This window comes from Bison bison, unplaced genomic scaffold, assembly GCF_000754665.1.
Source record: "Bison bison bison isolate TAMUID 2011002044 unplaced genomic scaffold, Bison_UMD1.0 scf7180017864325, whole genome shotgun sequence".
In the NCBI taxonomy this organism is placed as follows: Eukaryota; Metazoa; Chordata; class Mammalia; order Artiodactyla; family Bovidae; genus Bison; species Bison bison.
This window is the reverse complement of record NW_011494897.1, coordinates 4,145,445-4,162,404: the sequence shown is the minus strand read 5'-3', so window position 1 is coordinate 4,162,404 and position 16,960 is coordinate 4,145,445. Positions and strand designations below refer to the sequence as shown.

The 16,960-nt window shown below is 38.9% G+C and overlaps 1 protein-coding gene across 2 annotated transcripts in view; it reads left to right on the top strand.

Moving 5' to 3' along the window:
* Positions 1–14,670, top strand: part of SPATA17 (spermatogenesis associated 17) — a 228,536-nt gene extending 213,866 nt beyond the window's left edge. For both annotated transcript variants that reach the window (XM_010853276.1, XM_010853277.1), the window contains 2 exons: positions 10,481–10,563; positions 14,414–14,670. In XM_010853276.1, the coding sequence (XP_010851578.1) occupies positions 10,481–10,561 (81 nt within the window). In that variant the 3' untranslated portion in view covers positions 10,562–10,563; positions 14,414–14,670. The remainder of the gene's footprint in view (positions 1–10,480; positions 10,564–14,413) is intronic.
* The last annotated feature ends 2,290 nt before the right edge of the window (positions 14,671–16,960 follow it).

Here is a 16,960-nt window from a genome sequence, read left to right as displayed (position 1 = left end):
GAAATTAAATAGTTAAGGCCGCATTTTATCTGTACATCCATATTTCTGCATCTAGGCCTATTACTTCTTATATATCTTTATGTCCTGTATCTCTTTTACTATGGCTGTAATCCATATACCCCATAACACGATGGAAAAGTCGAACAAGAAATCCCATTATTGGCCCTTCAGTTTACATATTGGCCTACCATTTCCCACTTCAGCATTTATAATCAAGGTGGGAAAGGAGTGTGCACTAAATAAGAACAAGATAAAACTGTTAAGGAAAAGAAACATATAAAAATGGAAAAAGAATTAAAAGTAACTCAAATATACAACTTTAGAATTTAGATGTACCTACTTATAAATAAGAATAGGCACGCTGAAGCCAAAGATAAATGACCTTTGAATAAGCAACTGTTTAGGGTTATTTTTCCACAACTACTTTTTATAAAAGTTAAAGGGTTTTTGAGAGTTTCTTATCTGAAAATAGCTAACACTGAGTACTTGCTATATACCAGACAGTGTTTTAATTGCTTTGTAAATATGAACTCATGTAAGCGTAATGGAGAAGGAAATGGCAACCCACTCCAGTATTCTTGCCTGGAGAATTCCATGGACAGAGGAGCCTAGCGAGCTACAGTCTATGGGGTCGCAAAGAGTCAGACATGACTGAGGGATCTTTAAACCTACCTATGCACTCTTGTTGGAGAAGGCAATGGCACCCCACTCCAGTACTCTTGCCTGGAAAATCCCATGGATGGAGGAGCCTGGTAGGCTGTAGTCCATGGGGTTGCGAAGAGTCTGACATGACTGAGTGATTTCACTTTCACTTTTCACTTTCATGCATTGGAGAAGGAAATGGCAACCCACTCCAGTGTTCTTGCCTGGAGAATCCCAGGGATGGGGAAGCCTGGTGGGCTGCCGTCTCTGGGGTCGCACAGAGTCTGACACGACTGAAGCGACTTAACAGCAGCAGCAGCAGCATGCACTCTTGTAATCCTAATAACAGCCCTGTGAGTGGGCTGTCATTATTTTTATATCATTTCATCTCTGTCTTTCAAACAAGGAAACAAGCACCCTGGCAGCTTAGCTCCAAAGTGAACCCGCCTCAGAACAGAACTCCTAAAGTTCTCAAAGAACCCTTACAAATACCCTCGGTGAGACTCCTAGCATGACATAACAGACAGATGAACTTGGTTACCTTTCTAGGTTCAGATTGATGTTGTATTGTCAACTCAGCTAAAAGCTGTTTGGAAACATATACAAATGATTTAATTGAATGAATACTTAATAAATCCTAAACAAGGGAGCTGAAAAGAGCACAATAATAGAGACTGTTTTGGGATGTCTTTCTGAAAACTCATAGTGAACAGAAAAAAAAAAGAGTAACTCTTAGAACTCTTAGCCATTGCACGAATGTTCTTTGTCAAAACAATGGAGATGTTCGGGCCATCACAGACTTTTCTGCGTGTCATGAGAGCAAGGCTTGATCATGCAGGAATAATTCTGGGTGATCTTTCAACCTGCCAATAAACTCTTGTTTATAGACTATGGAAAATCCCAAGTACTACCCAGACTTAACTGTGGTCTCTTTCAGGAAATATTTTCCTGTATTGTCTAGTCAGCTGAAAGTTCTTGCCATTCTCCTTTTTTCTCTGTGTGTGTGTGTATGTGTGTGTGTGTGTGTGTTTAGCTCTAAGGAAAATCTTTGCAATATGAATATGTAAAAAGAATATTTTAAGCTGACCAATGTGTGCATAACCTTTGGTTTCCATCCTTCCCTTTTACTCTTGGAGGTTTTTTCTACTTTAGTGTATCAGCTCTGCCCTGCTTACCAACATTGAAGCTGGTTGTGAGTATCTGATGAAAAGCCTTAAATAACTAGATAAACAGCACAGCTGCCAACCTAAAGTAATCTTACACTTTGAGGGTGAGTGGCCCAGGAAATTTGCTCTTTGTCATTTTGACTTGGGTTTGAAAATGGACCTGGGCTGCATTCCAGCTCAAAGAGCCGTTCACTTCCAAAGAGTCCTAAATTGTCCCAAGGAGCTCATTTTGGCAGTGGATTATTTGTGTTTGGCTGGGCATCCTAATGGCAAAAGCTGTCTGCTCTGGCAAGCAAGGGCTGTGGCAGGATTTAGAATTACATCCCCAGTGTTTTTCCTTGATGAGGTTATTTTTCAGAAAAGCCGTCCCTCACCCCCCATTTCAAAAGTGACAATGCACAAGTGTTGTGCTGGTGGTTTCTTGAACTAATAAATAGTTTCCCAGGGCAGGGTGGTCTGTTTATATATTTGAGGCATATTATAAACAAATGAGAACCAGCACCCGATTTTTTCTGAAACCAAAGCTGGTTGGATGGCATCACCGACTCAATGGACATGAGTCTGAGCAAACTCTGGGAGATAGTAAAGGACAGGGAACCTGGCGTGCTGCAGTCCATGGGGTCACAAAGAGTTGAACATGACTTAGCGACTGAACAAAGCTGACTTAATGGCGAATCCAGCTCTTTCTATATCAGAGATAACAGTCATTGGTTCAATAGGGCCAGGTAAGAAAGTGGGCTTCCCTGTGGCTCAGCTGGTAAAGAATCTGCTTGCAATGCAGGAGACCTGGGTTTGATCCCTGGGTTGGGAAGATCCCCTGGAGAAGGGAAAGGCTACCCACTCCAGTATTCTGGCCTGGAGAATTCCATGGACTCTATAGTCCATGGGGTCACAAAGAGTCAGATAGGACTGAGCAACTTTCACTTTCAATAGAAAGTAGGGTTTCAAATAAAATAAGAATGATAAAGAATTTGTGAAAGATTTTCTATTACGGGATGTAAAGTACAGGTACTTGAAGAGTCAGTCCTTGTTTATCTACACAACTCTCAATGCCTATTGTCTGGCTCTCCCACTTCCCTGTGAGGGATCCTGGGAAGACACAGCTAAGTTTTGGTTACCACTGTTGTTTAGTTGCGAAGTCATGTCCGACTCTTTGTAACCCCATGGGCTTTAGCCTGCTTGGCTCCTCTGTCCATGGGATTTCCCAGGTGAGAATACTGGAGTGGGTTGCCGTTTCTTTCTCCAGGGCATCTTCCAGACTCAGGGATTGAACCCAGGTCTCTTACATTGCAGGCATATTCTTTACTGCTGAGCCACCAGGGAAGCCCTTTGTTTTACCGTTAGTTGGAAGCTATGTAGCAGGGTGCTGATACACTGTAGATGTTCAAATGTTAGTGCAACATACAGGTTAAAGTATATCACAGAATTCATTATTGTCTCACTCATTATATTAGAAGGACCCAGAACTAAGTACACAAAAATATCCAAAGGAATGAAGGAAGAAAATATTACAGCTCCTATTTATTTTTATCACATTTGTATGTCTATTTCACATTGTATTTACACATATATAATTTCAAACAGATAACCAAAATATATTGCTGCTGCTAAGTTGCTTCAGTCGTGTCTGACTCTGTGCGACCCCATAGACAGCAGCCCACCAGGCTCCCCTGTCCCTGGGATTCTCCAGGCAAGAACACTGGAGTGGGTTGCCATTTCCTTCTCCAATGCATGAAATTGAAAAGTGAAAGTGAAGTCGCTCAGTCACGTCCGACTCTGTGCAACCCCATGGACTGCAGCCTACCAGGCTCCTCTGTCCACGGGATTTTCCAGGCAGGAGTACTGGAGTGGGGTGCCATTGCCTTCTCCAAAATATATTGAGGATGCTTAAAATATTTTTACTGATGGAAGATATGATCAAAATTCTTTCAGTCCTGTTTCACTACATTATTGTACCATAATCAGTCTCTCATATGTGTAAATGGAGTTTATTTAACTTTTAAAAGCACATGGTGGATAGAATATGAGCAGATTTTTACCCTTGAATGAAAGGCAGAGGAAGAAACTAATGGCAAATGCCAAGTGTTTTATCCTATTTAATCCTCATACCAATCGTGCAAGATATCTCCGTTTTATAGATGATGAAGCAGAATGAATTAGAAAGTGCTTCCCGTGCTTCTGTACTCTGAAAGGAATTACAAAGAATTGGTATCGTTTCTTCTTTGTTTGGTATCATTCACCAGTGAAATCATCTGGGCCTGTTTTGGAAAGTTTTTAATTATTTATTCATTTTTTACAAATAAATATAGACCTATTCAGATTATTTCTCCTGTTTGAGTTTTAGTAGACTGTGACTTCCTTGACTGGTTCATTTCACCTAAGTTATCAAATTTATGAACAGAGTTGTTCATAACATTCCTTTATTATCCTTTTAATGTTGTGGGATCAGTAGTGATGGTTCAGCTTTCATTTCTAATATTTGTAAGTCGTATCTTCTTTCTTTTTTCTTAGCCTGACTAGGTATTTGTCACTTTTGAAAGAACTAGTTTTTGTTTTGCTGATTTTTTTTTCTATTGATTTCCTGTTTTCAGATTCGACTCTGATTTTATTTTCTTTGGCTTACTTTGGGTTTAATCTACGCTTTTCCTAGTTTCCTAGAAACTAGCTTCTAGTTTCTAAGTGGAAGCTTAGGTTAATGACTCGAGATCTTTCATCTTCTCTACTATATGACTTCACTGTTTAAATTTCCCTCTAGACACTGCTTTTGCTGCATCCCACAAATTTTGACAGGTTGTATTTTAGTTTTAACTCAAAATATTTTTTTCTTGACATTTTTTTTCTTTGACTATATACTATTTAGTAGTGTGTTATTTAATCTCCAAATATATCCAGAAATTTTACACTGTCTTTTTGGTATTAATTTTCAGTTTAATTTCATCATGGTCTAAAAGCATACTTTGTATGATGTCTACTGTTTTGAAATTGTTGAGGTACGATTTATGGCTCAGAATGTGATCTATCTTGGTGAATAGTCCATGAGAGCTTGAGAAGAGTGTGTGGTTATTGTTGGATGAAGAAGTCTATAAATGCCAGTTACATCCAGTTGAGTGACGGTGCTGTTCAGTTCAATTGTATCCTTACTGACATTCTGCCTGCTGGGTCTGTCAGTTATTTATAAAGCAGTATTGAAGACTCCAATTACAGTAGCGAATTTGTCTATCGTTTCTTGCAGTTCTATTAGTTTTTACTTCATATATTTTGATGCTCTGTTGTTAGGTACATACACATTAAGGACAGTTATGTCTTCTTCCAGAATTGACCCCTTTATCATGTAATGCCTGTCTTTATTCCAGATAATTCTCATCGTGAAGTCTGTTTTGTCTGAAATTAATGTGTCTACTTCAACTTTCTTTTAATTAATGTTAGATGGTATATCTTTCCCCATCCCTTCACTTTTAATCTGTTTTTTTTTTAATTTAAAGTAGGTTTCATATGGGCTTCCCTGATAGCTCAGATGGAAATGGCAACCCACTCCAGTATTCTTGCCTGAAAAGTCCCATGGACAGAAGAGCCTGGTGGGCTGCAGTCCAAAGGGTCACAAAGAGTCGGACACGACTGAGTGACTAAGCACAGCATACAGGTTTCATGTACCCACTATATAGTTGGGTCTTGTTTTGTATCCACAGTAACTGCCTTTTATTAGTTTATTTAAATATACTATTTATTAGTATATTTAAAATCACACGTAAAGTGATATTAATATAATTGGATTAATATCTATGTATTTATATCTGTTTTCCATTCATTACCTTGTTCTTTGTTCGTTTTTTGTTTTGGTTTTGCCTTCCACTCTTTCTGGCTTTGCTAGTTTTAATTTAGCATTTATATGATTTCATTTTTTTCTCCTCTTAGCACATCAATTCTACTTCTTAAAAAAATTTTTTTTAGTGGTTACTCTAGAGTTTGGAATATACATTTATGACTAATCCAAGTCCTCTTTCAAATAACACTATATTATTTCATGGGCAGTTCACCTACCTTTTAACAGATTATTCCCAGCTCCTCCCTCCCATTCCCTATAATATTGTTGTCATTTATTTATCTTATCCATAAGCTATAATCACTGATTACATTGTTGTTGTTATTATTTTGAACAAGACTGTTATTTGTAAGATTAATTAAGATCTTTCCCTTCATCTATTTATTCTCTAATGTTCCTCATTTCATGTAGAAATGTATTTCTAATGGATATCAGACAGTAAAAGAAAAATACTATATGGTATCATTTATATGCATAAGCTAAAAATAATACAAAAAAAGTATGCACAAAACAAAAACAGACTTACAGATGGAGAAAACGACCACCGGTTGCTAAAGGGGAGAGGGAAGGAGAGGGGAAAACTAGGAGTAGAGAATCAAGAGACACTAAATACTATTGTAAAACAGATAAGCAACAGGATATATGGTATAGCACATGGAATTATACTCAGTATCTTATAATAACTTTTAATGGAGTATAATCTGTATAAATACTGAATCACTATGCTGTATGGAGAAGGCGATGACACCCCACTCCAGTACTCTCGCCTGGAAAATCCCATGGACGGAGGAGCCTGGTAGGCTGCAGTCCATGGGGTCGCTGAGAGTCGGACACGACTGAGCGACTTCACTTTCACTTTTCACTTTCATGCATTGGAGAAGGAAATGGCAACCCACTCCAGTGTTCTTGTCTGGAGAATCCCAGGGACGGGGGAGCCTGGTGGCTGCCGTCTATGGGGTCGCACAGAGTTGGACACGACTGAAGTGACTTAGCAGCAGCAGTAGCAGCATGCTGTATACCTAAAACTGATAGAGTATTATAAATCAATTATATTTCATTTTTTTAAAAGAGGAAAAAATTAGAAATAAACATTTTAAATAACAAAAATTGTTTGTTATAATAAGATAAAAAACATAGCTGTGGCTTCCCTGGTGGCTCAGTGATAAAGAATCCACCTGCCAATGAAGGCAACATGCGTTCAATCCCTGGTCCTGGAAGATCCTGCATGCCGCAGAGCTGCTAATAGAATTTGAGCCTGAGTTCTAGAGCCCTGGAACGGCAGCCGCTGAGCCCATGTGCTACAGCTACTGAAGCTAACACGCCCTAGAGCCTGCGCTCTAGAACAAGAGAAGCCACTACAACGTGAAGCCCAATCACCGCAACTCGAGAGTAGCCGCCACTCTCCAAAACCAGAGAAAAGCCTGTGCATCAAGGAAGACCCAGCACAGCCAAAACTAAATATATAAATACAGTTATAAAAATATATATTAAAAACATAGCTACAATTATCAAAAGTTTAAGATCATTTGCACAAAACTAACCTTTTCATTTACTGTCTTGAAACCTAGATTATTGTTGCACATAAATATTTATAGAACAAGTTGTTCATTATTCTCGTCTTCAGGATTCATCATTGCTAACGGTAAAAAATCACAGTAATGCTTCACGCATATGCCTACCCTCAGACATTCAAGTTTAAAAGTAATATGAATTACTTACTATCTCAAAATATACCCTCTGTGTCATGTGCAACTCTTGCAAATGCTACATCGATTACTGAGTGCCCCTAGAATCACAGTATCAAATAGAAAGAAAGCCAGAATATGGATTTCAGCACCCCAAGAAAATAATACTTCATTATATAAAGTTCTGTTGCGTTCATGCTATCCAAAAGGAAGGATTTTGCTCAAACTAATGAATTTGTCTTTTACTTAAGCATTTTTGTCACGCAGATTTTTTTCATACTCTAAAGCAGTGTCTGTTACAACCTCTTGTCCTTCATGTCACTTGGGCTTAGTCGCTTTTGTTCCATAAACACAAAGCAACAGATGTGGGGCTTTTCCCTGGGGCCTGAATAGCGTTATTCATAGAAGTCGATACTTAGAGTTGGGGCTCTATTGTACCAGAGGGGAGAGCCAGATCACTAGTGACAAAGGTTCCTGCATATTCTTCAATACACTTATTTTCTGTATGTTTGGAATGCAGGAACCCTCTAAAGAGGTCGACCCTGGGCAGAGGTCCTTCCTTCGGAGGTTTTCTTAAATAAAATTACCCCGAATCATTTCCATTGAGGATAAACATCCTTTGCAAAGGAGAAACATATGCTTTTATATGGTCTGACCACTTACTTACAAAATCCACTGTCCATTTAGTGTTTCACCTCTCTAATGACTGCCAGTTTAACATGCCTGAAAAGCATTCGTTTCTGTTCTCAGTCAAATGCTGCTTCTCTGGTTACTCAACAAAAAATGATTTGTCCTCTCTTCCTTCCGCACTTCCTCAGCATTTGTGTGAATCAGTTCTGTGATACTTACTGCAAGTGTCCCTCTGTTTTAAGTATTTGGATGTAACACCCTTCCCTTTTCATTCATTCAGTCAGCAAATACTCTTTTGCACAAAACAGGGCACTTCCCCGAATGAAGCTTATAATCTCATGCAGGACACAAAATAAATATACAGTATTAAAGAGTAGTAATAGCTGTGAAGAAAATAGGACCATTTAAAATAATAGAGCATTTCAGGGGTATTGTTTTATGTGCAGGTAGTCACAAAAGGTCTCTTTGAACAGGGATGTGATGAAAGGGAGGAATGAACCATGAGGATACAGAGATAAAGCCATTGAGGTGGAGGCATCTCTAAGTATAAAGACTGAGAAGTAACATGTTCAGTAAACAGGGGTTTTGCTAGAGACAATTCATTGAGGGGAAATGCAGAAGAAAAATTGTGTCACCAAAGGAGCTAAATCCACCATTGTCCAGGTCAAGGTAAAACATGTAGACTGTGAGCTCTATGCAGACAGGGGCCCATGCCATTGTGTTGCTCAGAAGTTCTCCAGGCTGTCATCTACAACTCTTAAAAACTATGTATTTGACTCACAGGCTTAGAGAATGAACTTATGGTTACCGGAAGGGAGAGTTAGGGAGTTTGGTATGGACATGTTCACACTGCTATACTAAAATGGATAATGAACAAGGTCCTACTGTACAGGGGACTCTGCTCAATGTTATGTGGCAGCCTGAAGGGGAGGGAAATTTGGTGGAGAATGGATACATGTATATGTGTGGCTGAGTCACTTTGCTGTGCGTGTGAAACTATCACAACATTGTTAGTTGGCTGTTGTTGTTTAGTCACTAAATCATGTCCAGCTCTTTGTGACCTGATGTACTGCAGCACGCCAGGCTTCCCTGTCCTTCACTATCTCCCGGAGTTTGCTCAAACTTATGTCCATTGAGTCTGTAATACTGTCCAACCATCTCATCCTCTGTCACTCCCTTCTCCTCCTGCCTTCAGTCTTTCCCAGCAATAGGATCTTTTCCAATAAGTCAGCTCTTTACATCGGCTAGCCAAAGTATTGGAGCTTCATCTTCAGCATCAGTCCTTCCAATGAATGTTCAGGGTTGATTTCCTTTAGGATTGACTGGTTTAATCTCCTTGCTGTCCAAGGGACTCTCAAGAGTCTTCTGCAGCACCACAGTTAGAAAGCATCAGTTCTTCAGTGCTCAGTCTTCTTTATGGTCCAACTCTCACATCCATGGGCTTCCCTGGTGGCTCAGATGGTAAAGAATCTGTCTGCAGTGCAGAAGACTGGGTTTGATCCCTGGGTTGGAAAGATCCTCTGGAGTAGAGAATGGCTACCCACTCCAGTATTCTTGCCTGGAGAATTCCATGGAACATTCCTGGCAGGCTACAGCCCATGGGGTCACAAAGTGTAAGACACAACTGAATGACTAATATTTTCACTTTTTTTTTTCTCATATCTGTACATGACTACTAGAAAAACCATAGCTTTGACTATATGGACCTTTGTTGGCAAAGTGATATCTCTGCTTTTTAATGCACTCTCTAGGCTTGTCATAGCTTTCCTTCCAAGGAGCTGGTATCTTTTAATTTCATGGCTGCAGTCACAATCTGCAGTGATTTTGGAGCCCAAGAAAATAAAATCTGTCCCTGTTTCTACTTTTTCTCCTGTTTGCCATGAGGTGATGGCACTGGATGCCATGATCTTAGTTTTATGACTGTTGAGTTTTAAGCCAGCTTTTTCACTCTTCTCTTTCACCTTCATCAAGAGGCCCTTTAGTTCTTCTTTGCTTCCGGCCATATACACATAATGATATCATATCTGCATATCTGAGGTTGTTGATATTTCTCCTGGCAGTCTTGATTCCAGCTTGTGATGCTTCCAGCCCGGCATTTCATCTGATGTATTCTTCATATAAGTTAAATAGGGTGCCAGTATACTGCCTTGTCATACTTCTTTCCCAGTTTTCAACCAGTCAGTTGTTCAGTGTTCAGTTCTAACTGTTGCTGCTTGACCTGCACACAGGTTTCTCAGGAGACAGGTAAGGTGGTCTGGTATTCCCATCTTATTAAGAATTTCCCACAGTTTGTTGTGATCCACGCAGTCTTAAAAACTTAAAAAACAAAACAAAACTATGTGCTTAAGAAAGCTTCATGTATCTGGCTTTCAACTAATAAAAATTAACTGCTAATTTTGTTTTGTGTGTGTGTGGATGTGATGGGAGGTTTGCTGTGCAGTTAGATGATATCTATCTAGCAGTTTAATATAAATTATAACAAAATACTGTAAATCAGTTAAGACCTATTTGGTAATTGTTGATCTTTTTCCTCCTAGGATTTCCAAACTGTATTGCCATCATTTGATCTCTTCTCAAAATATGGAAAAATGTATTCAAAAGCTGGACAAATTGTATAAAGGTATGCATTTTTACTAAAAGGTACTTCAAAAACTACTATAGTAAATAATATAAAAAATCAAATGAGATTGACTTAACTATGAAGCATTTAAAAAACCACGCTACTATAATTTATGAAATACAGCTCCATATATTACTTTCATTCTAGTCTAATGGTTTTCAACATTTGAAAATCATGGATTTTGTATTTCAAATCTCTTCAAAATAAATTCAAAGTAGAACTAATACCTGAAGGACCTTCCTCTTTAAATTAATTAAAACAGTAGATAAATAGTTTTACATAATACAACGAGAAAGTATTGATGGTATCCACAACCTAAAATATTTCTCATTACTGTATGGTACAGTATTGTTTAAAATACTATATTCAATATGTGTTATTTAAATTGCGAGTTACCTTTAGGGAATTTCAAGTAAATAGCATCTTGGGTCTCTGATGAGCAGTTTGCAGACTAGAGAACATAGATCGCCACATAAAATTCAAGATCACAAAATAAACTCTCAATGAATACTGCATTTAATTAATCTAAGGTGTTTTAGGGTACAGAAGTGATTACAGTCGAAGGAAGCCTAATCAGAGGTATTCTGACATTTTCAGCCAAAGTTAAATGAGATATTGGATGAAGACAGAATAGAGCACTACAGTTGAAGCAAAGAGACAGGAATGTGGAATCAGGCTAGTTAATTCCCCAGGGTCCTCCCACACCAAGAACAGCTGGGGAAGGCTGTGGTCTGTTGGAAAGAACACAAAATAGATACAAGCAACTATGTTCCTCAGACTTAGTTAGTTTCCTCTCTCCCATTTATAATTGGATGCTTCAACCGGAAGTCAATAGTTAAATGCAGAGAGCAATAACCACTCTGTGACTCCTCCAAAGGAATACACTAGAGGAAATATGAAATATTCTGAGCTAATAGAAAAACATACATATAATGCCAAGTGGGATTACAGTTTCAAGGTTTATAAAGTATCATTACTCATTGGAGTATTTGTCTAGTATTCATGTTTCACAGCATGAAGTAGCCTAAATAAAATTTTTCATATTTGTATGACTTCAGGTTTTAAATCAAAGATGTATCCTGTTCATAGTGGCAAGGTTGAAAACAACTTGAATATTCACTGGTATGTGAGTGAAGTTGCTCAGTCATGTCTGACTCTTTGTGACCCCATGGACTGTAGCCTACCAGGCTCCTCTGTCCATGGAATTCTCCAGGCCAGAATACTGGAGTGGGTAGCCATTCCCTTCTCCAGGGGATCTTCCCAACCCAGGGATCGAACCCAAGTCTCCTGCATTACAGGCAAATTCTTTACCATCTGAGCCACCAGGGAAGCATTTACTAGTATAAAGTTAAATGATAGACACATAAAATGTAGTACTGTGACATTGTTAAATATGTTAACATAGATCTTTCCCTATTATTTGAAAAAATGCCTACAATATATTTTTAAGAAAAGAAAGCTGGATTCAAAGATAACTGTGTAGTCTGATTTCATTAAATATATATATGTGCATGCATGTGTGTGTACACATCACGCATATATGTAATGTATATGTATATATATAAGACAGAATTGCCTGTGCTTATTTATATATTACGTATGTATGTATGCATTTGTGTAAGGCAAAACTGTTAACGGTAGTTATCTCTTGATAGTGAGATTAGGGGTAGCTTTTAGGGGGCTATTTCTTTATGGTCTCATTTTTTGAAATTTTTATCTAGTCAGACAGGAGCAAAACAAAATACTCCAGAAGGAACTACTTGCTCTTCCCTACCAATTACAAGATATCTTGACTTTATTGTACTCAATCATAATAATTTATAGACAATTATCTTTTTTTTTCTGAATACAAAATAATGGCTTGTTAAATTATTTATAAGACAAGGATGAGCAACAAATGTTTCACATTCCTTTTAATTAAAAAGAGTGCACAATGCACAAATATGTGAGAGACATTTTTAAAAACTGTTCATTCACTCTTCTCTGGGATTTTTAACTATTTTGTGAATTGAAAATAATATCAAAATGTCATCTCCTCCTCTTAGAAAGGAAATTAATATCTAGCATTTAATTTTGGTAAGTGATGGGTAGCAGCCTTAGCCGATGCTCTTCTATTAAGATTTCATTTCACCAAATACAACAAAGTGCTTCTGCTCTTTGTAAAGAAGGCTGAGTTGGGAATACTTGTCCCGAAGTGTTGAATAAAGATGCCTTGGTAATTTTGAGAGCTATCTATTTGATTGCTTCAGCTTCAAGGTAGTTCATCACTTCGCTATAATTCACCCAATATTGTCTCATCTCATACACCCGTATTACACTTTCCCATCAGTCCGATTAGAAGTACTGATGCCTTTATCAGATTAATCTCCCTTCCTTTTAGCCTGTCTGAGTTTAGGATAAGCAGAGCCCACACCTAACCGTTATGATTAATGCAGTAAGACTTCAGCCTCTGAAATTGCTCAGAGTGAGGTTAGATTTTAAACACACATATATTACACATATATTTTAAAATCTACTCCCTGATTAGGATGATTCCATTTAATTTCTTTAATTTTTCTGTGTAACCACTTACTTTTGGAAACTTTGATAGTTTCCAAAAGGCACCTTTGTCTAAATCAGAAGGTACTGTATCCCATCAGCTCACTCCACCATCTTTTAAGTTCCATTCATCTTTCCAGGTGGAAGCATCTCTTTAAAGGCTAGAATGGAGAAAAATTAGCACCATAAGATGAACTCATTGGTTAGTCCAACATCAGTGTGAGTTTTCTGGCGTGATGAGCTTTTCACTTTTCTCATGTCTTTTTTTGTGATGGGCTTTGGCCCAGGCTATCATTCTGCTAAAAAGTGCAATTGTGAGGCCATATGAGATGTATTTTAATGGAATTATTTGTTAGTGTGAAAAGCAGTGTACTTGGTTCCTCTTTTCATAAGAATTTGGCATGGGCTTGACTCAAATCACTAAGAAAAAGAAGTTTAGTTAGTACCTGAATTAGGAAAAGGGTGAAATCCCATTTTTTTCCCCCCAAAGGAAATAAGGTCTCAGCAGCTGTGTAAGGAAAAAGGATGATACATGAGGGGAGAGTAAGAATCAGGTATAGAAGCTACGTATGTGCCTGTTGGGGTTAAATTTTTATTTCAACAAGAAAAGTTACTGCACCTGGTCATTCAAGTTGGCACTATGTGAATTCATAAGCCTTTTCAGTTTAGTTATAGTGAACTGGCGATAAACAAAAAACAAAAATCAAAATATCTGTAGTGTTTTTATCCTTTGACTAAAGATAATATAACAAATCACTTACCTCTAGGAAGACATTCTGCTGTAGTTCCTTTATGACTCAGGCAGGCTGGCTGAGTGCTCCCTGAGACTAAGGGCACACACCATCCATGCTGTTGACCAGGACCTGCAGAGGTATAGACAGAGATCAGAGAAAAGGGTGATTCTAGCAGGCTTAGAAATGAGTCAGATCAGTTCAGCTCAGACCCTTAACTGAGCTTAACTCTAAGTGCTGCTGCTGCTAAGTCACTTCAGTCGTGTCCGACTCTGTGCAACCCCATAGACAGCAGCCCGCCAGGCTCCCCCGTCTTGCCTGGGATTTTCCAGGCAAGAACACTGGAGTGGGTTGCCATTTCCTTCTCCAATGCATGAAAGTGAAGTTGCTCAGTCGTGCCCGACTCTTAGCGACCCCATGGACTGCAGCCTACCAGGCTCCTCCATCCATGGGATTTTCCAGGCAAGAGTACTGGAGTGGGGTGCCATTGCCTTCTCCAACTCTAAGTGAGGAATATTTAAATAGAGAATTTGAGAACTCCTGTTATTTTTATTCTTTTGATTTTGCTGTTTTGATTTTAGACAACAAGACAAAATGTAAAAATGAGATTATGGTGTGAAGTGTGTTGAATAGAAGACCCCACTGCATGGAATCCAGGATTCTACTTTGATGGCACCTGAATAACCTTGGCTCAAATCTCTCAGCCTCTGAAGTGTTTCCCATTCTCTCTCTCTCTCTCTGTTCTCTCCCTTCCCCTTAATTGGAACCATCTCTGGTTCGTTCAAAACTCTCCAAGTCTAAAAGGAAAATACAAATGAGGATCCTACAGAAAATACACTTAAACCATAATTATGATGATTCAATAAATGTAATATTTTACAGCTGACTACTCATGAATTAACTCCAGTGAGAAAAAAAAATATATATATATATATAGTGTAGTGGGTCTTTTACCTCTGAGAATGTCTGTCACAACCATAACCCCTGGTGACCAAAAGTACCATAAATGGTTCCACTGAAATGGCCTGACACCATTGCCCTAGTCACAAGTGGTGAGCCAGTGTTGGGAGCCCAAGAAAAAGGGCAGCTAGCATGAAGAGTGAGTGATAAATGGTTTGAAGAATGAGTGGTTTAAAGTAGTTTGGTATGAAGGCTGTGCTCTGAGGGAAACAGTGATTTGTCAGACCACTTAGAACCCTCCTGAGATGTTGAACTTGAGACATATAGACATAGACCAGTGAGCATGGAGCAGACATGTAGACACCCTCAGATACAAAAGACTTTTGCAGTTCTTTGCTGAACAGGGAGCATCTGCTTGTGAGCGTCTATCCAGCTCATTGTCTTCACTTCGTAAGTGACTTCTGATTGAAAAACAAGTGTCTGATTCATTTGATTATGAAATTTTAGAGTATTCCTCCTAGCCCTTTGAATCTTTAATAACAATTAACAATCTGCTAGGTATTTTGGAGATCCTGGGCCAGTATTTGTTAATTCCGACCTTAGCATGAACTTGTAAGACAATTGCTAGAATTAGAAAAAGTCTGAACATTGCCTACTTCAAAGTTACATGACAAGTCTTATGATTCAGTCTGTAATGTTGCCCTTCTCATTATGATAGTCTAAGCTAGAATTTTTTAAACTGTTTGGTTTTATGAGGTATTGTGTAAGAGCTTATAATTTGTGAAGTTTTATATGAAGAGGATTAAGAAGCAAAGACATCACTTTGCCAACAAAGGTCCATATAGTCAAAGCTATGGTTTTTCCAGTAGTCGTGTATGGATGTGAGAGTTGGATGTAAAGAAGGCTGAGTGCCAAGGAATTGATGCTTTAAAATTGTGCTGAAGAAGACTCTTGAGACTCCCTTGGACACCAAGAAGAGCAAACCAGTCCATCCTAAAGGAAATCAGTCCTGAATATTCATTGGAGGGACTGATGCTGAAGCTGAAGCTCCAGTACTTTGGCCACCTGATGTGAAGAACTGACTCACTGGGAAAGACCTTGATGCTGGGAAAGATTGAAGGCAGAAGAAGGAAGTGGCAGAGGATGAGATGGTTAGGTAGCATCAGTGACTCAGTGGACACGAATCTGAACAAACTCTGGGGGATAATGAAGGACAGGGAAGCCTGGTGTGCTGCAGTCCATAGGGCTGCAACGAGTCAGACATGACTTAGCAACCAAACAACAGCAACATCTGAAAAAGATTCATTTTTAAAAAATCATTGTTGATCCTTTTCTATCCTTTTCTTTTAAAAAACAGTTACCATTCATCTAGAGCCAAATTTGGTAAATATATTGGGAATTATAAGTGCTGCTACTGCTGCTGCTAAGTCGATTCAGTCGTGTCCGACTCTGTGCGACCCCATAGACGGCAGCCCACCAGGCTCCGCCATCCCTGGGATTCTCCAGGCAAGAACACTGGAGTGGGTTGCCATTTCCTTCTCCAATGCATGAAAGTGAAAAGTAAAAGTGAAGTCACTCAGTTGTGTCTGACTCTTAGCGACCCCATGGACTGCAGCCTACCAGGCTCCTCTGTCCATGGGATTTTCCAGGCAAGAGTACTGGAGTGGGGTGCCATTGCCTTCTCCGATAATAAGTGCAGGTTTGTAGAAAACTCAAATAAGTTAATAATAACAAACTTTTAAAAATAAGACATTTATTGCAAGGAGAGATTTGCTACATTTGGGGGTAGGGGCATAGAAGTAGAATAGAAAAATATGTTATTGGATGTTATGAATTATTTTATGCTGTGAAGTGTAAGAAGTTGAGTAGAAGTAGATAGATTGAGAACAGATCAGAGTCCTCCGAAACTTTATGCATTGAGTCTGTGCGTGCATGTATGTTAAGTTGCTTCATCGTGTCTGACTGTTCGCGGCCCCATTGACTGTAGCCTGTCAGGCTCCTCTGTTCATGGGATTCTCCAGGCAAGAATACTGGCGTGGGTTGCCGTGCCCTCCTCCAGGGGAGCTTCCCAACCCAGGGTCACATCTCTAATGTCTCCTGCATGGGCAGGGAGATTCTTTACCACTAGCGCCACCTGGGAAGCCTGCATTGAATTTGTACCAGATAACAAAATGGATGATTCAACTATCAAATTTCATTTACTCTAGAAGCCACTGATGAAAGAAAAA